This window comes from Rhipicephalus microplus, chromosome 2 (genome assembly GCF_043290135.1).
Source record: "Rhipicephalus microplus isolate Deutch F79 chromosome 2, USDA_Rmic, whole genome shotgun sequence".
In the NCBI taxonomy this organism is placed as follows: domain Eukaryota; kingdom Metazoa; phylum Arthropoda; class Arachnida; order Ixodida; family Ixodidae; genus Rhipicephalus; species Rhipicephalus microplus.
The window spans coordinates 40,641,467-40,662,528 of record NC_134701.1 but is presented as its reverse complement, the minus strand read 5'-3'; the positions used below and the strand labels follow the sequence as shown (position 1 = coordinate 40,662,528).

Below are 21,062 nucleotides of genomic sequence, written 5' to 3'. Positions count from 1 at the left end.
GGCAGGAAAACCCTGCAGCCCAAGTCGGCGGTACTGGCAGTCTCGGTAGAGGTGACCCGCTTCACCGCAGTGGTAGCAAAGCGGTCGTCGGTCGGGCATGCGCCATATGTCGGATTTACGCATGACGGGTCGAGTGTCTGCAAAATAAGGGACCACCTGTGCGGACTGCAGTGTGGCGTACGGGGTTGCGGCTGGTAGTGGGACTGGTGCAGGTGCGTTGTGTTCGAACGTGTCGGTATAAGTGGTGCGCTGGAAACCACTCACTGGGGATGGTGTCGTGGACGACGGAACGGTGCGTCTCAATACGTCTGCGTAGGTCACCCCTAGAGGTTCACTTGAAGTTGCGAACGCCTGAAGTGGTGCAGCAACCTGCGTTGGTGTCTCGCGGCGAGGTGTGCCGAGCGCATGCTGAACTTCGTCACGTATGATGGTGGCGATGCAATTCGTGGAAGGCTGCTGCTGCGCCTGGTTCAGCTGTTGCAGCTGTTGTAGCTCGTCGCGAACAACCGAACGTATCAGCTCGCGAAGCGCTCCCACGTCGGTCGGGAACGAGCCTAGCCCGGTGGTATAGGTAGCATTCACTTGCCGATCGTACTGGTTCCGCTGCTGCAGCGCCTTTTCCATGGCGACGGCTTCAGTGAGGAACTCCGCGACCGTTCTAGGCGGACTACGAATGAGTCCAGCGAAGAGCTGCTCTTTCACACCTCGCATCAAGTGTCGCAGCTTCTTGTCTTCCGGCATGGTTGGGTCGGCGCGAGTGAACAGATGAACCATATCCTCCACGTATGTAGCCACACCTTCATTAGGCATCTGCATGCGGGACTGGAGGGCCCTTTCAGCGCGCTCTCGACGATCGAGACTCGAGTACGTTTCGCGGAGCCTGTGACAGAACTCATGCCACGACGTTAGGAGGCCCTTGCGGTTCTGGAACCATGTGCGAGCACCATCCAGAAGACTAAAGTACACATTCTTGAGCTTCGCTACTTCGTCCCACCCGTTGAAATCCGCTACGTACTCGTACTCAGCCAGCCAATCTTCCACATCTTCATAGAGGCCACCACGAAAGGGACTCGGAACACGTGGTTTTTGTAGCGTATAATGAGTGGGTGCAGCTGCGGGTGCAGCGGTTGGAGCAGCGGCGGCTCCAGCGGTAGGGGAAGCGGTGACAGCAACAGTATTCTCCATACCAGTCGACGTACTTGTACTGTGAGGCACAAACTCGGGGGACAGTCCTCGAATCCTCCGACTGAAACGGTGTACCGGCGTAAGCTCTGGGTTTTGGGTCACGTTCCGGCTGCTAGAAGGAGTCTGTTGCATAGGTGAGGTTACCCAGCACCTCCACCATTAAAATGTCACGTTAAAGAGACAATATTGCGCTGTTGCGTAGAAGACTCATTTCCATTCGGTTTGTGCACAGGGGCGCGATCCTAGTCATGACCGGGCAAGAGAGGAGACTCGCGTCCGTGTCTCGCTCAAGGCAATTCATTGTCCGGCATGGTCTCGTAGCGCAGCGCACCAAGTAGCTGACAACGACAGGCATACCACAGTGGCACCCGGATTCGCCTCACTAAAGAGTAGCATTGCCCCGCCGTGGTGGTCTAGTGGCTAAGGTACTCGGCTGCTGACCCGCAGGGCGCGGGTTCGAATCCCGGCTGCGGCGGCTGCATTTCCGATCGAGGCGGAAATGTTGTAGGCCCGTGTGCTCAGATTTGTGTGCACGTTAAAGAACCCCAGGTGGTCTAAATTTCCGGAGCCCTCCACTACGGCGTCTCTCGTAATCATATAGTGGTTTTGGGACGTGCTATTCCTCCCAGTACATTGTAAGTTTGCTTTGAAAAGATGCCAGGCTTGGAAAGTGCAGGTTCCAGCCTGCGAGGCTGCATTATATGGAATATCATAACTTGGTGCGACCGTAACCAAGCGATCCTTATCCAGACAAGTGCACTATATTTCCGAAAACAGTCGACATTTCATTGATGGGGTAATATGCCTTGAAGCGCCTTGAGGACTGTAGGTGAGGGCTGCTCATCTATCGCAAGGTGAGGGCTGCTCATCTATCGCAAGATTTATGCAAGCGGCAAGTCCAAAGCGACTTGTCATTGTGAAATCACGGTAACCGTCTTTCGAATCAGACACTTGATCAAGACTGCAGGAAGCACGATTTCGTAATGGAAGCAGAAATACAGTATAGATCGCTTATAACGCAAGTCGTGGAAGTCGCGAATATCTGCACTTAAGCAGTATCGCTCTATAATAGGTAGATAGCGAAATTGTGGCTCACGCAAAGAATTGTGGGCTTTGGCGCCTGTCTGCATCGATTTCCGGTTCAAGATGCCGTGCCGCTGTACGGGCATTCTTACCAGTGCCGTCGCTTTCTGCGTGATCGACTCAGCTCTTGCGGTGCCTTTTTCTCACATATCGCTGCATCACACTTTAGAGAGCTATGCAGTTTAGTTTAATAAATGCAGTTACTACGGGATAGTTATAATCATGCGGAGAGTCATTTCTTCATTAAGTGGCATACAGCTCCGGACACATGCTTTGTTTTGCTGCGGACGGTGTTATACGCATGTTTTCTCACAAGCAATGATTTTCTGGACATCACAGCATCACGAAATATTTGTCCATTTGTTGTGTTGCTTACCTGTAGAATAATTCATCTGCTTTTGTGCTGCAAAGACACTATCTCAGGTTAGATATAGTCAACTGTCTTTCTTAATCGGAAAATGCAATGCGCTTGTAGTTTTCTGACTCTTTTCTTACACCTTTCCATCTTCCTTTTATTAGATCTCGTTCTATTATGCACTCGAACGTTGGGTTTCAATATATGCGAAATTCTCTGCACACAACACGTAACACAGCCTATCGGCACTTTACACTTGCAATAAAGGCACCATACCATGCTACTTCTTGCTTCAAAGGCTAATTCGATCCTTTTACGTCCCACGGTACCATTAACAGAGTGGCCATTTTGTCCCGTGGGCCCCTAACGCGCTCAGCAGTTTCTATAACTCTGGCAGAGTATGCATACTTCCGTTGTCATCTAACGTATGTTGACATTCAGCAGCATGTACCCATAAGTACGTGTGAGTGATTTTGAAGTGGTCACCGTGTTTACTCGAAATTATTAAATCGAGGTGGTTCTGGAAAATACTACTGCATGAATCAAAGCTTAATCGCATGCTGCCTTCGGAACCCGCCTTTTATCGTTCTTTGCATTTGCCCATTTCCACTTCTCGCTTCGTTGTCCGAAATGTGCGAAATATCGTCTATTCATGCACAAATAAAAAAACTAACATATTTACTGAACAAGCGGCCACAAACGCGCTGCAGAATTGCACATGTTTCCTCCTCTGTTACACTGTGCAGCAAGCATCTTGGAGTGGCGAAGGGATATGCCTCAAACAAGAAGTACGATTGCAGATGACGCACCATTTTGCTATCTACCCATTACCAAAAGAACTTTTTTCAAGGGCCGCACTCGCGCAAAATGTGTTGAGCATGCAGCTTCGTTTGTCCGAGAATTGAAACGTGCGATGTGTCCTTGCTGACGTTTAAATTTCTGAATGTTAAAATAATTTAACGTCCGAAGACACGCATTGCCAATGAAATGAACACAAAGGGGGAATGTCTAATAAATGAAATGATCATTGCGAAAATTTGCCGACTATCAGGCTGCCTCGATTATGCGCACTACACAGAAACTATGTCGAATCATGTCCAGAATTCCACGCATTGAAAGACACCAACCATTTGATTTCACGGGCACAAACCCGATTTAAGACATCGCAATCAACTCATGAACTACAATTTGAGCACTTCACGTGTTGCCCTCGTTTTCATTAACGATATGCATTCCTTCCCGTCAAGTGCGGCCACCGCAAAAAGTTTCATTGATTTAGTACCAAAGCGCAACTGAGATTCATGTGATCGCTATCGATCGAAGCGCAACCAACGCCGATTAGACCTAGCTTGCCGTTTGGTATGTTGTCGCGGAAAGTTTGTCCAAAATGTAAAGATTCGGCATCAAAAAGATCGCACTAGCAGTGAACCAAGAACAGTGTGCGTGATATGAAGTTTGCGTTCGCGGCCAGCAGTTCAGCAACGACGACAACTCACCAAGCTTATGTACGACAGCGCACTGGCAGCAAAAGTGAAAGCTCGCGTCATTAAACTGTAAAAGGTTTTCAATTTACGGATGAAGAAGCAAACGCAATATTTGTTGCAAGCTCGATAATGATGCCTTCCCCGACAGGAAACTGTTAAGTGCATGCAGTTGATAAAGACGGGATCGCAAGTGCCACATTTGGAGGCGCGCTGCCGAAGAAGCCACGCTAGCGATGTGTGGCAGTTTGGGCTAGTTGGTATGACATGATGATAGATATAGCGCGAGAACAGAACGACGACAAGGAGACAAGAAAGACACGTAATATGCTGTAGCCGCGTCGGCACCAGTGCTAAGGCTTATCGGTCACCGAAGCAACTGTCCTCCTCCCTTACTCGGCAAGCCTGCGCAGTGTCCTGCAGTCTTCTTTTAATTTTTTTTTAAAGACGACAGTCTTTCTTGGGGTACTTCCATGCAAAACTTTTGGTCTGTCTGTCTGTCCGTCTGTCTGTACATTTGTGTGTTTGTACGCCGAAACAATAGCCCAAACGGTTGAAATCCAACCCCATCCACGGCGCTCACCAATATTGCTCAAGTTTCAGTGTTCATACTTGTGCGTGTCAATTAATAAGCAATTATTGCGCATATCTGAGGCACTGTGCAGCACATCGATATTCTGTATGTCCCCGCAGGGGCGTTTGGTGTGTAGCGACACCACGGACCAGAGCTAACGGGGGAGTTTCGGCTCCCTTCCACGCCTAGCCGTGCGTGGCTTTGCCGTGTCCGGGGAAAAGGGGATCCTGGGGGTTGAGCCAATGCTGGGTGATTGGACCTTTAAGGCCCCCCGGCAGAGGCAACACACCCCTTTGGCCCCGGCTTCACGTAGACGGCACCCCTGGGCTGACCCACCCAGGGGAAATCGGCAGTCGCCTTTTCCTATCTCTCTCTCCCTACATCTTCGTCTTTATCTCTTACTATTTATCTGCCCTGTCTTCTACTCTCTTCCGTTTACTTCCAAACTTCCTGGCGGCTAGGGTTAACCCTGTGCAAATAGCCTACCTTGGTCTAGGCGCATTGGGTTATAGTGGCGTTGTACGGCTGGCGTCTGCAGGTTTCAGCATCCGCAAACTTGTAGCGTCCCCTCGTTGGGCTCCGTGGTGGGTGGCCACCAACGCTGCTGAACAAAAATAAGACAGGCATGCATGATATAAATTTTTTCAACCAGCCAAAAGAAACATATCCTCACTTTCATGTTATCCACTGTGAAAAAACAGAAAAGCAAGCCAGGACCATCTCTCCGTTCTTAGTTTCTAAATGTCTTACCAAAACTCTTGGCTCAGGATACAAGGTAACCAAAATGGCTAGTAGAGACCTTCTCCTCGAAATCCGTGACAAAGAACAATTTGAAAAGCTAGATCGTCTTTCAGATTTCGGTGGCATATCAATAACCATAACACCACATAGATCAATGAACACAACTCGCGGAGTGGTATCTGACATGGACTTAATTGACTTGACTGATACTGAACTTTTGGAGGGGTGGAAGAGCCAAAATGTCACTAATGTACAAAGAATCATCATCGGAAGAGATAATAAGGAAACACCGACAAAACACTTAATACTCACATTTGCATCCAGTAAACTACCGGAATCTATTCAAACAGGGTACATGAAGACATCTATCAGGCCGTACATACCAAACCCTCGTCGTTGCTTCCAATGCCAGAGGTATGGCCATGGCTCTAAAACCTGTCGTGGTCGCCAGTCTTGTGCACAATGTGGAGTCCTAGGCCACGTGTCTGAGAACTGCAAACAACCGCCACACTGTCTAAACTGCGAAGGAAACCATGCCGCATACTCACGCTCCTGCACATACTGGAAAAAAGAAAAAGAAATAATTACATTAAAAGTGAAGGCAAACATATCATTTAAGGAAGCACGGCGAAGAGTTGCTTCATTCTATGGACCTACATATGCTGATGCGGCGCGTCAGGGGGCACCGCCGCACCAGCCCTCGCCACTCCTTCGGCCCGCGCATACCGAGCCGGCAGTTGTGACACCTGCCCCCAAGGCGGCTGTAGCCCAGGCTACACCGCCTACTCCCGAACGAAGACCGGAGACTCCAGAGTCCTCGGGTCTCAAGGCCTCACCTCACCAGGCGAGGCCCGAAATTCGAACTAACAGCCCGCATGTGTGGGCATCCAGTGCCTCCGAAAAGGCAATGGATACGTCGGTACCCTTGGTGCCGAAAGAGCGGCGTGGCTCCTTGGAGCGCGCCAAGAAAACAAAAAAGCAGATAACAGGGCCTGGTGACGGCCCTGTTGAGTGAACTCAAACTCCCTGTCTAAACAGCCACTCGCTTTTCGTACACACGCCACTAATTTACATTCACCATGAACACTCAAATTATACAATGAAACGTCAGGGGCCTACTCAGAAACCTTGACAACATTCAAGAACTCTTACACGAACACTCACCAAAAGTGCTGTGTGTACAAGAAACACACCTTAATTCAAAACACACAAATTTTCTTCGTAAATACGTTATTTTCCGAAAGGACCGTGATGATGCCATGACATCATCCGGAGGTGTTGCCATCATAGTGAATCAAGGAATTGCATGCACACACTTACAACTCCAAACATCCCTTGAGGCAGTGGCTGTTCGAGCAGTTCTTTTTGATAAACTGATCACAATCTGCACTATTTACATTCCTCCTAGCTATCAGCTGCAAAAACGTGATTTACACTCTCTAATTGATGAACTTCCGGAGCCTTATGTTCTCCTTGGAGACTTTAATGCGCATAGCAGGCTATGGGGTGACTCTCGGTGTGACGTGCGAGGTCGACTGATTGAACAGTTCCTTTTCACGTCGAGCGCGTGTCTCCTAAATCGAAAAGAACCAACCTATTATAAGCTCGCTCATAACACCTATTCCTCCATAGACCTAAGCATAGTATCTCCATCTCTAGTGCCTCTACTCCAGTGGAAAGTCGTCAGTAATCTGTACGGAAGTGAACACTTCCCCGTAGTTTTGAGCACAACTAACGTAACTGAGTGCCCACCACGTGTTCCCAAGTGGCTCATAAATAGAGCCAACTGGGAACAGTTTTATACCATCGCTCGTCTAGGTTGGAATGACATATGTTCTTTGAACATTGATGTTGCTGTCAACTACTTCACAGCGTTTTTGATTGATGCTGCAACAAAATGCATCCCACAAACAAATGGACACCCTGGAAAACGGCGTGTGCCATGGTGGAACTCTGAATGCCGAAACGCGCGCAAACAGCTAAACAGAGCTTGGAGGCTGCTTCGGAACTCACCGACAGCCGAAAATCTTGACACCTTCAAGAAAATAAAGTCTCAAGGCAGGAGAACGCGTCGGCAGGCCAGAAGAGAAAGCTGGCAGAAGTTTTTGTTAGGGATCAATTCATACACACAGGAGGCTAAAGTCTGGAACATGGTCGGTAGGATAGCAGGAAAACAAGTACACACACTTCCACTCGTAAACACTCAGGGTGATACCTTGGAAGATCAGGCAAACTTCCTCGGTGCACACTTCGAACAGGTTTCCAGCTCATCCCACTATACTGACACTTTCCAAAAATACAGAACAAGAATAGAAAAGCAGAAACTCAAACACAAGTGCACTAGATACGAGGCATATAACCAAGCTTTCAGTCTAGCTGAGCTGCGAACGTCTAAACTCCTGCAGTACTTCTGCTCCAGGTTCTGACCGTGTGGTGTATGAAATGTTAAAAAACCTACCAATCGAAACACGAAAAACCTTACTTTGTTTGTACAATGCGTTCCAGACAGACCAGCACCAATCCCTGGTGCAGATACTGACGTTCACCCAGCCGCAGATACAGGCGCATGACCACCATCACCACCACCACCACCACCATCATGGGGCCCTGTCGGGACCTCTAATCTCGACAGGCGGCAGTATAGTGTCCTCTGCACCCAGTGCCAACATTGTCACCCACCATCCTGTCATGACCTCGCGACACACGGTCCACTCTCGGCCTGTCCGACCAGGTCACCGTGAGACCCGCTTGTCGGCTACCACAGTGACCCGGCACTTCCTCCTTCGTCCCTTGCGCTTCTCCCAGAGTCGCCCACCGGAGACACACGCTTACCGATGGCCCATCAACGTTGACAACCTGGACTTTCCAAATGAACACTTTATGGATTGTCTTTCATGTATATAGCTTTTATCACTATCTTTCTTTTTTTTCATATGCCTTCAAATCGCGCAAAGCGCTAGGGGGGGGGAGCCCTGTAGTGCCATCATCACCATCATCATTTCTGGATCGCCGCGCCGCGCCTCTCGCGCAGCTCATGCTAGCTCGAGCTGCGCGACAAATTAGAACGAGCTCACGCACCTGGCACGTCGGACGTGGACAGCCACCGCGGCTCCGCTTCAGGTGTGCAATAAAGTGGCGAGATCAGCACGGCCCCGTCTGCCGCCTTCGACGCCGTCTCACGTCTCTCTTCTCTCGCCGCTACAACGCCAAAGCGAAGAATGACATGGCTTGTGTTGTCAAGGCCGACAGGTTTCGCTGAACACGGTGCTGCTACCGAGGTCTTCCCATTTGGAGCATTTTGGAGCAGCAAAATGTTTCTATTTTGGAGCAATCTGGAGCAGGTAACTTCAAATCCTAGAGGAGAAGCTAGTTGCATTTACATTCAAGGACATGGAAAATTAGTATGAGGCTGTTGTGAAGGGCTTGACATATTTAAATTTATTGCAAATTTTATGCAGCCAATCATCTTAGAAGCACTTCTTATTTCAGTTCATGATGCAAGAATAATGGTGTCATGCTGTTAATCATTCTTGAAAAACTTGTTTCATGATTATTTCCGTAGCAAATAAACAGAATACCAGTTGAATAAAATGTTACTTCTTGAAATAACCTTCTTTTTTTTATTCACATACTGCAGCCCATTAAGGGCTATAGCAGGAGTGGGTGAAAAAGAACAGAGCAGTGAATTACAAAAGTACCACTTCCGGGAACACACAATATAACACACGAACAAAATACAATATACGTGGCAATTCCATTCAGTACAAAAATAAACATCCAATGAATGGGCACTGCGGGGCGTACATATTAACAGAACAAAGCAAGGAACTATTGGTTAGATACGACTTTCAAGAGAAGGCAAGAATTGATTTATCGATGCACTCCTAATCTCACCCGACAGTAAATTCCATTGTTCTATCGTTCTAGGAAAAAAGCTAAATTTGAATAGATTGGTGTGCGCGTGAAAAGGGGTGAGGTTTAGGGCATGATTATTTCGAGTAACGGTTGGCATAGCATACGTAAGATAGCTGTTATCGGAGAGACTGTTAACTGAGTGAACGATGGCATGCAAGAATTTGAGCGACTCGATATCGCGTCGAGTAGAGAGTGAGGTTAGATTTAAAGTAGTAATGGCGGATGTAGGCGAAAAATGGTGGTCATAGCGTCAACAAATGAAACAGATTGCTTTTTTTTTGTGCACATTCAATTTGTTTTATTTCTCTTTTTCTGTACGGACACCAAACGATAGAGGCATAATCAAGAACTGGACAAATTAGTGTTTTGTACATTAATAATTTAGTTTCAAGTGGGGAAGTTCTGAGGGTACGTCTTAGGTAGCCTAGTTTTTTAAGAGATTTACAGCAGACTGAATTGATATGTTTAGACCAGGAGAGGTTAGTGGTGAAAATCACGCCAAGGTATTTATAATCTGAAACCCTTTGGAGCATTAGGTAATTGAAAGAGTAGTTGAAAACGGAAGTCTGCGTTTTGGTAGTGAACGACATCGAGACAGTTTTACGGAAATTGATATTCATTTGCCATGTGTCACACCAAGAGCAAAAGGCACTAAACGAATCATTGAGAAGATAGTGATCTTGAACGGAGTTAATGGTGTTATATAGAACGCAATTATCGGCGTAGAGACGTAATTTACAGGTAATAGATTGTGGTAAGTCATTAATAAAAATCAAAAATAATAAAGGACCAAGAACGGACCCTTGTGGTACCCCTGATGTGACTTTGATTTGAGATGAATTGCCAGAGTTAAAACTAACGTATTGGGAGCGATTAAACAGAAAATTGGCAATTAGGTCTACTAGACTGGAATTTTTTAGGATGGCACCAAGTTTTTTGAGCAACTTAGAAAGCGAAACAGCTTTTGCGAAATCAATAAATATTACGTCGACCTGGTGGCCGCAGTCAAGACTTGCAGAAATGTCATGGGTAAATTCTGTCAATCGGGTTAAAGTGCTGAATCCCCTACGAAAGCCATGCTGCAGATTATATAAGACGTTGTTAGTCTCAAGAAAGTCGATTATATGTTTATAAATGATGTGCTCCAACAGCTTGCCGCAATGTGGTGTCAGCGAGATGGGACGATAGTTTGGCAAAAGCTGCTTATCACGAGACTTATAAATCGGCCGAACCTTGGCCAGTTTCCAGGCACTAGGAAAAACACCCGAGGATAAACACTTCTGAAATACGATGGTAAGGTAACGAGATGTCCATAATGCATACCGAATTAAAAAAGAGTTTGGAATACCATCGGGACCGTCTCCCTTTTTTGCGTCTAGATTCAGAATAAGATTCAACACACCAGCATGACTGATAGTTACATCAGTAATTGAGCCTATATCGGAAGGGGAGTTAAAGGCAGGGGCAACATGATTATCGACGGAAAATACAGAGTGGAAGTTAGTATTAAACGCATGGGAGATTTTCTGGTCATCAGTAATAGTTTCACCGTTAATCAAGAATGAGGAGGAAGAGCAGCTACTAGGCAGAACTGATGTCCAGAATTTGCGAGGATTATTTTTGAGTAAAGAGTGTAATTGTGTGCCAAAGAAAAAATCCTTTGCATAAGCCATCATTGCGGCAAGCTGTTTTTTAGCTTTCAGGAACTCATTCGTGCTATTAGGTATATCAGGGTTCATTCTACGCTTCAGCCTGCGTACACGACGAGATAGGTGAAGAATATCTCTATTCATCCAAGGAAGTTTCTTATTCGTTTTTTTAGTTTTTATTGGAACAAAGCGATGAATGCACCATTTTACAGTGTTTTCAAAGTACGACACAAGAGTATCTACGTCACAGTTGCTGCTCATGGATTCGAACATAGAAAAAGCATCAGCAAGGCCATCCAAGATCGAAGTATCGTTAGCACGATTAAAATCCTATTAAAAGCACGATTAAATAAATACACCTACGTGGTTACCAGCAGGTATGGTAGACAAACACCGTGATGTACAAACACCGTGATGGCAGGCAAAAACCGGGATGGCAGACAAACACCGTGATGGCAGGCAAAAGGAAATTGTATGCTATATGTGGTATGGCAAAAAAAGTTCGTGGGTGGGGTGCACCCTTCCCCTTCCCCCTGGCTACGCCGCTGGCCGTCATGTTTTGTGTATGTCCCAATCGATAACATCCCCCAGCACATTGTTTTACACAGGGGTAAAAGGGTGCGAGCGGGAGCAATGAACAGGGCTAAAGCAAAGGTAAGAAAAGCCGACCTATTCTTTTGCACTGAGGGCGAATGCGAAAACATCACCGCGCGTGCTAGGACTCCCATCGACTGTTACTCAAGCAAAGAGGAACGCGATGCCTGTATTCAGGAGTCAAGAGTCAAGTCAAGTTTATTAAATAGTTCAGTTGAGTTACATGGTTAGCGTTATTACAGCAGGAGGTCCCAAAGTTTCAGAGAAACTGACAGGGAACAAGAAGGAGCTAAGAACGTGAGGGGGAGGGAGCCTTGTTATGAACTTTAAGGGTATGATGGCTAGCGCACATGCTATTTATGGCTGTTATACCCTTCTACCTCGTACTCTCAACGTGAACAAACTATGCGAAAAGTGCTTCACTCTCTAGAGTAGCCATATAAAGGTATGCACTGAGCCTTGATCGCAAGGCGGTCATACCCAGCCACACCATCATTGCGCCATTTCGAAGGTCCATTCGTATGTGTCGTTCGTGCTGTAAGATAGAATATTACACTTGTCTATAGCAGAAGAGCGTGTGCTTGTCGACACTGCTGTTAGCCACGGCTTTTATCTCACGCTAGCTACAGGATTCCGTTGATGTTTACATTATAGCACTAGGGCCCAACACGCAGTATGACCATGTTTGGTATCATCACTGTGCCTCTCTCTACATATTTTTGAAGAAAGTGCCAAGTCCGATTTCAACTGTACATGCATTGGCGTGCAAGAAATGTTCCAGGGGTCTTTAGTCACCCAAGTCGCGGATATCGAACACCCCACATGCAGCAAGATTTGCGAGTGCGGCGAGTACTCGCAAATCTTGCTTCATGTGGGGTGTTCATGCTGCATGTGGGGTGCAAACCTTGGAAATGGCAACCCTGCTGCTGAAGCTTCTCACGGATTACATCAAGCTTCATTATTTGGTATAACAATACAATTTGTTCGTATTGCATTCATTGCTAATAGCATAAGTGAAAGTGACAAATTGTATATTTTGTATACGATATAGCGTAACTCAAAAAAGCTGTGGTAGTTGCGGAAGCGGTTTTTGTGCTGTCAGTTATCTAAACGCGAAGCAGAGGTTAGTGGCACAGATAGTTTACGAGCAGTCTCATTATGCCTCGAGATAGCGCGCGCCAGCTACAGCACCCTTCAAGCGACGCAACAGCCTCCCGCCCGCTCAAAACGAAGCAATGGATGCAATGCTGAGATGTCCAATTTTTTTTTTTTTTAACTGTCACCTATTGACCCTAGAAAGCGAGAGGCGAACGTGCAACAAGGTGTAGCCGCTTCACACGCCTGCCGACACCAGAGCCTCCAAATGACTTCGCTATATAGGTGTGCTATTACGGTAAAACAGAATTTCCGCTGCTTCGTCCAGGAGGCATGCTTTTAATATCGAGATGACATTTAAAAGAAAGCACGGGAGGATTTTCAATTTGTACCCTAGCAACCTCGAGTTCGAAAGGACAGGGTCTTTTAGGGGCTCTTACAGCCACATATATTATAAACACAAATGTGCTGGTAGAAGGAATTGCAAAAAAGCACTTCTGTATGATGATCCATAGATAAAGTATATTAGAGGAAAAGTGTCAACGCGTTCCCATGAAAAAGCACTTCTGTATGATAATCCATGGATAAAGTATATTAAAGGAAAAGTGTCTACGTGTTCCCACTATTCACGTGTTCTTCTGCGAATGTGAAGCACGGAAAATTAGGTCGCGATGTCAGGAATAGACATGACAGACATTCTGGCGGCACGCATGCACTTTTTAGTGAATATTGCTTTATTGCATGCTGCGCAACTGTTCAAACGAGTTATAAGCAGCGTTCTTGGAACGGGCGACGTTCGCGGATGAATCGCCGCCACAGTTTCATGGTGCCGATTGAACTAGACATCATGAGCCCCTGCGGAAAGTGCGTTTCGCCGTTAAGCGGACTTGCTCAACAGAGTTGCATCGGCACCAAATATAGCATTGTGGATTTCGGGACACATGCGCGACCGTTGTTTATTCAGCGTTATAAAATAGGTACGTGATTTTGACTATAGTGGCCCCGAGAGCAAGTTTCAACGTGCCACCATGGCTATTGCTGGTGATAGACGCTCCCAAATCTGACTTTGGCGCAGTTTGTTGTAATTTCCGTTTATGTTATTAGTATGGCGCAGTAAATCTGATTTGGCCCAGTTGGCGCAGGAGTGGGATCACTGCTCAACAGCTAAAAAAAAAAGGCGGAGATAGCTCTTGAGAAATATAGTGCAAAAGTAGAGCTCCTTTTTTAATTTTTGTGCGAAAATAACATCAAGTCAACACTCCTTAAAGATTTTCTTTTTGCATCCTTGAAACCTTTGAAAAGTCATTAAATTTAGAGCCAAATATTGTGCGTGAACCATGGTTACCACATTAAGCCGATTCAAAATAAGCTGGATTAAGCTGATCCAAACTAGATTCATACCGAACAAGTCCTTTTTCAGCAAGTTGAGAAGACCATTCAGGTTAGGCTAGATTGAGCTCATTCCAATCAAGCTGATCCCGCAAAAGTACATCTCATTTTGGGTCAATGCAGATTGAACTGCATTAAGTGAATTTTGAGTAAGTTGAGACTGCCTAGTCAATTTGAGCTCTGAGGAACACCTAGTTAAGCCAATCTAGATCAACACATACTAAGCTAAGCTGAACAAGGGAATTTGAGTAAATTGAGATTTCCTAGGCAGTTGGATGATTATGTCTAAATAAGACCATGGGGATTAGATCGAAGTAAGCCAAGTGTAAGCAAGTAAATTCTGAGTAAGATTGCCTAGTCTGTTGGATGATATTATCACTACATTGGACCGATGCAGATTAAGCTATCTTATGTTAATTTAAATAATGGAATATAGAACGACCGAATTGAGAGAGTGTAGCCAGTTGTATGCCTGAGTATGATCACGTTAAGCCTATTCAGATTAAGCCCGATGAAGGACAGTACCAAATAAGTCAATTTTATGGCCAGTCATTTATATTAGTAATGCACTTTTATCATACTATGTAAATTTTAGTACACATAACGTGAATGGAGCTGCCGGTAGAGCCCCATGATCGGGTCATGCGTGTCATGGTGCACACGGCATGATTTTTGTTTATATGCCTGAGTATGATCACGTTAAGCCTATTCAGATTAAGCCCGATGAAGGACAGTACCAAATAAGTCAATTTTATGGCCAGTCATTTATATTAGTAATGCACTTTTATCATACTATGTAAATTTTAGTACACATAACGTGAATGGAGCTGCCGGTAGAGCCCCATGATCGGGTCATGCGTGTCATGGTGCACACGGCATGATTTTTGTTTATGACCAGTCATTTTGGTGCACATCAAGTGAATGAAATGGCTGTTAGGGCTCATTGACCAGATTATGTATTTCATGGTGTATATGACAAACACTTTTGGTTTTTATGTAGTGACCAGCCACTTATATTAGTCATATTTTCTCGTTATGCTGCACTAGTTTTTGTATACGTCATTGATCAATCGGCTGCAAGAGATCTAAGGTCTACGCAGTCAGTTAGATAGATAGACCTACAGATATGCTTCTTTAATAATTAGTGTGTTATAGTTAGTACTTCTAATAAGAAATGTTTGTCGTTACTAACATTGTATGTGCAAGCCCTACCCTCGGAAGTGATCAACTGAGCCAAATTACCGTGCATTTTGCAGAAAGCAATGCATCGGTGCATGCTGGTCAACGGAACGTTTGAACCAAAATGGCGCCTACAAAAGCAGTGTCTCCACCCTGTACCTGAGGAGCACATCGAGGCGCCCTAGCCCGAGATCGAGTTTACGGCGGTCTATGCAAACGCAAAGACATTCTATGCAAACTCTTAGTCTGTTGCCATTATGCAGTGGCAATGACACTAACTTCTGACTGTAGGCTGTTGGCAATGCAGTTGCATTTTCGTTTTCATGCGCAGGTAATTTTCTAGTTCAATTTATGAAGAGAACGACGCACGTTAGAGTTGATTTTTAAGGTCGAAAATAAACGTTGGCTTGCACATCCTTCAGTTAAGTAATGCTGCCATTGACAAAAATAACTTGTCTACCTTCCTTGGAGAAACACAAGGTTATGCTGTGGGCTCATTGAGACGGGCTGAACCTATAGTTCGGGCAAAGAGTTTTTTTAATAAAGGACGCTCGGATTAACGGCAGTTTTTCGTGGTCTCCTGAAAGTCATATAATTGGGGTTCCACGTCTGGCGTGGAAAGTGGAACTATCTTTGGGACGCGATGCACAATATGAAAAATTTGTTCACGAAAACCCCATTCAAGTCATTCATATGGCCCCCGGCACCAGCACAAGTTTGTTTTTGCCTGGGTTTTTGTCTTTGATAGCAGTGCAACATTGTCATGCTGAACTGATCGATAAATACACTCTGTTACTTTGAACTGTCAGTTAATGGTGTTTTATGGACATGAACTTGTAAAATCATTAAAAGGGTGCTGACACAAAAGTTTTCAGTTGTCATTTTTTGCATCAATGAAAGGCCTATCTTCAAGAGCTTGGCAAGTGTACCGCTAACTATAAATTTCATCCTAAAAACATGGTATTTTTTTAAAAACTAGTTTTAGCTCTTGCTCTACCCTGACGTCACAACACAGTTCGAGCTTCTGGTAACATGCTTTCGCAAGATGTCCTGATGTCTCCTGCATCGTGGCTCCGTCAGGGACGCTGAAGTGACCATTTTTGGAAATTTTTATACTGTATGTCATCACGAACCAGGATGCTGCGTTGAGCAACCAGAATTAGTGCTGCAGCCTGATGTCAAGCTCGTATCAATGTCTATAGGTGTGTCGGGAGGGGGGGGGGGGGGGAGCGGGTAGAAAATGCCTTAATATCAAAATAAAATTTTTATCAGCATTTGCCGAGTTTCACACTTGCTCAGAGCAGCCTTTGCATAAGGGGAATTTTCATAGCAGAGTAAGCTCACCTCCAAGAATTGGTGTCAGTAACCCTTTAATATTTCGTTATATTGTGAATTTCACTAATTGAAGTTATGTTGAGATTTAACTGCACATTGTATTGGGCCATATATGTTTGTTCATTTATGATATTGTCACGAACAAAACAAGACCGACAGCCAGGAGTTGACTGGAACCAAAGCAACAAAACATTCTCTTCTTCTTCACATCCAAAAACGAGGATGAGCCAGAGCGCTCGTTCTTCAAAGGTGACGCGCATCATTACCTGCTCTTCCAAAAAGCATCGTCTCGATTCTTTACATGAGGCCAAAAAAAGAAAATGAGATGAAGGTTACTATAGAAGCAAAATGACCGGCATACCCGCGTAACGCAAAATAATGCAGTCAATTGTGAGCCCGAAGTCAATTCAGAAAAATAGAAAAGAATGCAAGAAAAAGAAGAAAACAAAAAGAATGACGCAAAGTCACCAATAATGTCAGTCACACCACAAGAAGTACAATTTGAGCCTTGAAACATAAATCACTGGTGACTCACAGTGCGAAAAGTACAATTTGAGCCTTGAAACGTGAATGACTTCAGTTTGCGGGGAGGGGGCGACGGGAACGTCTCGAAGTGCCTTCTGGGAGAACATCGTAAGTAGCGTCAGTGAGACATAGTACGACCTTGTAAGGGCCAAAGTAGCGATGAAGCAGCTTTTCTGAACGGCCACGCTGTCGAATAGGGGTCCACACCCAGACTTCATCACCAGGCATGAAAATAACTTCACGGTGACGAATATTGTAGCGGCGTGCGTCTGCGGTTTGGTGACCCTGAATATGGCGACGAGCAAGTTTACAGGTTTCCTCTGTGTACTGCGCCAACTTGGCGGCATCCGAGGAATATATTTTCAAGTTGTTGGGCAGGAGCATGGCGTCGAGCATTTTGGTCACCTCGCGACCATCGACTAAGTGAAAAGGTGTGAAGCCGGTACTGTCTTGTACAGCAGTATTATAGGCGAAAGTTACGTAATGAAGGATATCGTCCCAGTTCTTGTGGTCGATGTCCACATACATACATTGACAACATGTCGGCAATTGTCTTGTTAAGTCGTTCAGTGAACCCGTTTGCTTGCGGGTGGTAAGCTGTTGTTTTACGATGTTCCGTGCCTCTTAATCGTAAGACTTCCTGCATTATCTCTGCGGTGAAAGCTGTTCCACAATCAGTTACGACGATGGCTGGCACTTTGTGACGTAAGGCGATGCTGTTAACAAAAAAATTACCGACGTCTGCTGCGGTAGTTTTTGGAAGCCCCTTTGTTTCGCAGTAATGTGTTAAGTAGTCAGTAGCGACCACAATCCAGCGGTTTCCAGATGAAGACGTGGGAAATGGTCCCAGCAAGTTCATGCCAATCTGATAAAAAGGCGCCTTCGGTGGGTTTATTGGTTGCAGCAGTCCCGCTCGTCGTAGAGGTAGAATCTTACGTCGCTGACAGTCGCGACATGTGCGAACGTAGTGTTTCACTGTCTTTGCAAGATGTGGCCAGAAGTAGGAGCAACAAATTCATTGCAGCATGCGCGTATAGCCGAGGTGTCAGGACGATGGCTCTTCATGACTTGCACGTAAAATGTCATCATGAAGCGTGGTTGGTGCAACAAGCAGATACGTAGCATGTGTAGAATCAAAGTTCTTTTTATAAAGAACTTCTTCTCGGAAACAAAAGGAAGATAGGGAGCGTGCAAAACTTCGAGAAGGGTGAGAATTGCGTCCTTCCAGGTAGTCAATGAGCAGGATGAGCTCAGAGTCGTCAAGCTAGTTGCTGATACGGCAGAAAGAAAAGTGTCTTCGTCTTCAAGGTCAGTGTTCGTATTTTTGACTGGTGCAGGTGAAAGGCAGTCAGTGTCAGTGTGTTTCCGCCAAGATTTATGGTTGACGGTGGCGTCGAATTCTTGTAGACGAAGGCTCCATCATGCTAGATGACCTGAGGGATCTTTGAGATTCCCGAGCCAACAAAGAGAATGGTGGTCGCTAAGTATCCTGAATGGGTGGCCATACAAGTATGGGCGGAACTTAGTTATAGCCCAGACAACAGCAAGGCATTCTTTTTTGGTCGCAAAATAGTTCTTCTCCGCTGGGAATAACGTTCTGCTCGCATAAGCGATCACGCGCTCTGCTTCATTATGCCACTGAACTAATACCGCGTTTTCTCCGGATCTGGGAGGATGCCGGCATGGCTCACAAGATGACCAAGGAACTTTAGTTCTTCGTATCTAAAATGGCATTTATTCTTCGTATCTAAAGTAACTGACACTGAGCATAGACCGAAAGGCATGGCTTTAAACTCGTACAATCCGTCGGGAGTAATAAAAGCCGTCTTTTCGCGGTCACGCTCGTGCACTGCGATTTACCTGTAGCCGTGACGCAAACCCATGGAGGAAAAATACTTAGCATTGCGTATACGGTCCAGTGAGTCGTCTATCCGGGGTAGAAAATAAACGTCCTTTTGGTGACCTTGTTTAATTTACGGTAATCAATGCAAAAGCGCAACGTACCATCCTTCTTCTTTACTAACACAACTGGCGAAGCCCAGGGACTGTTCGATGGCTGGATGACATTGTCCTGAAGGATCTGTTGGACTTAATCATTTATAGCGTCCTGTTCCTTTTGTGACACCCTATAGGCATGTTGTCGGATGGGTCTCTCGGCGGGTTCTTTGATGATACGATGCTGGGCAAGTGCCGTCTGGTTAACCCTCGACGTAGTAGTAAGGCAGTCTCGAAATGAACCGAGTATGCGCAAAAGTCTTTTACGTTGTGCCAAAGGTAAACCCTCGGTCACGTCGAGAGTGCTCGCGAAGGCCTCATCAGGGTAATTATTCGATGAAAGTGAAACTAACATGGAAGAACTTTGAGTTTCGGTAAGTTCTTCAAAATATGCAATGGCAGTGTGTCTCGTAAGGTGGCAATATTCGTCGCTGAATTTCGTGATTAGGAGATGAGCACGTCTCTTGCTAGGCAGGACGATTCCTTGGGTAACGGAGATTTGTCACGAAATAAGGAGAGACAAATTGGCCTCCGTAATTATTGTGTCAGACACGTCCTGTTCCAATTCTACCTTAACAAAGAGGCTGCTTTGGGGTGGGAGAGTGAGAGAATTGTCAGTAACACAAAGCACTCTCTGAGAATTGCGTACCGTCAGTTGAAGCACCAAAAGAATCCTCGAACGACACAAGCAATTCACTGAGGTCAATGACGGCGCCGTATTCACGAAGGAAGTCCATTCTTAGAATGACTGGCCGAGAGCACACTCGCAATACGAGGAAAGAGCCCCGCAAATGTCAACGTACGTATTCGAATGCGTGCCATGCACATACCAGTAGGCATCACCAAATGGCCACCTGCCGTTTGCAACTGGGGTCCTTGCGACGGTGTGGTAACCTTTCTCAGTTCAGATACCAATGCGGCGCTCATTACAGAATAGGCGGGGCTGGTGTCGACAAGGGCGTTGACGGCATGATTGTCGACGAAAACGGGGATTTCGGCAGAAATCATCTTTCTGCTGTCGGGGAACACTGAAAAACCGAAATGGTCGTCGTCGGGTCATTGTGTCGAAGAAGAGTCCTTAACAGTTCGCCTACTACGACTTCACCCCCAGAAGTCGCCGTTCCTAGTTTCCCCTACGGGGACTTGGTGACCCGCTTCTAAAGGGAGCGGAGGACGGCGAGGGCAAACTGGGCGACATAGACCGGTGAGGCGATAGTGATCTAGAATAGTGGTGTGGAACAGCCGAAGAAGTTTGCTGGCCAGTAAGATAGGCTTCGATTTCGCGGAAGCGCTCACCATAGCGTGGGCATCGAGCTATTACGAAACGACTGGCTCGTACATAAATGCAAGCACCGTATGCTCTAGGACTGGCATCTGCGAAGATGTGCTGCTCAAATAAAAAGGGCTTATTTTTGTCTCGTTAGAACATATATTGTGGCATAGTGACGGACGAGTCGGACAGCTCAGAACACCAACTGTTCCATTCGGCCTGGTCACCTTCAGGCATACTGGCATCCCATGCAAGATTTTTCTTCCATAGATTCTGGAATACCTTGTTAGCCTTTATAGTGAATGGAGTGAGCTAACCCAGTGGGTCGTATACTCTGGCCAAGGTTTTCTGTGCTGTACATTTGGTAGCCGGATTTCTGGCGGCAAACATAGCTGTGTGCTCAGTGCCCAGAATAAGGCGCTCGCCTGAATGTCCCCAGGGAACACCTAAAACCTTCATCATTAGATTGTCTCCTGCTTCATTTTCGATAGCGCAGCTGTCACCCAAGAATCTATCTTTCAGCTTATCACAATTTGAGGCCCACTTGCGAATTTCCATGCTTGCCTCGTAGAAGATTTGTTTCGTTTCTTCATATACCTTCATTGCCGCTTGGTGCTAGGTAGCCCGATAATAAGATCATCTACGTAGAACGTGTGTTCCAGTAAAGCTATGGTTTCCTGATAGTTCTGCTGACAAG

The 21,062-nt window shown here is 45.9% G+C and overlaps 1 protein-coding gene across 2 annotated transcripts in view; it reads left to right on the top strand.

Moving 5' to 3' along the window:
* The window catches only part of Tmem18 (transmembrane protein 18), a 126,447-nt gene that overhangs the window by 85,658 nt on the left and 19,727 nt on the right, over window positions 1–21,062 (top strand). Inside the window, exon 4 of one of the 2 annotated variants that reach the window (XM_075886395.1) lies at window positions 15,318–15,661. The exons of the other annotated variant lie outside the window; for it this stretch is intronic. Coding sequence (XP_075742510.1) covers window positions 15,318–15,425 — 108 coding nt within the window. The 3' untranslated portion in view covers window positions 15,426–15,661. Of the gene's footprint in view, window positions 1–15,317; window positions 15,662–21,062 lie in introns of those variants that run through there. 2 annotated transcript variants of the gene reach the window in all.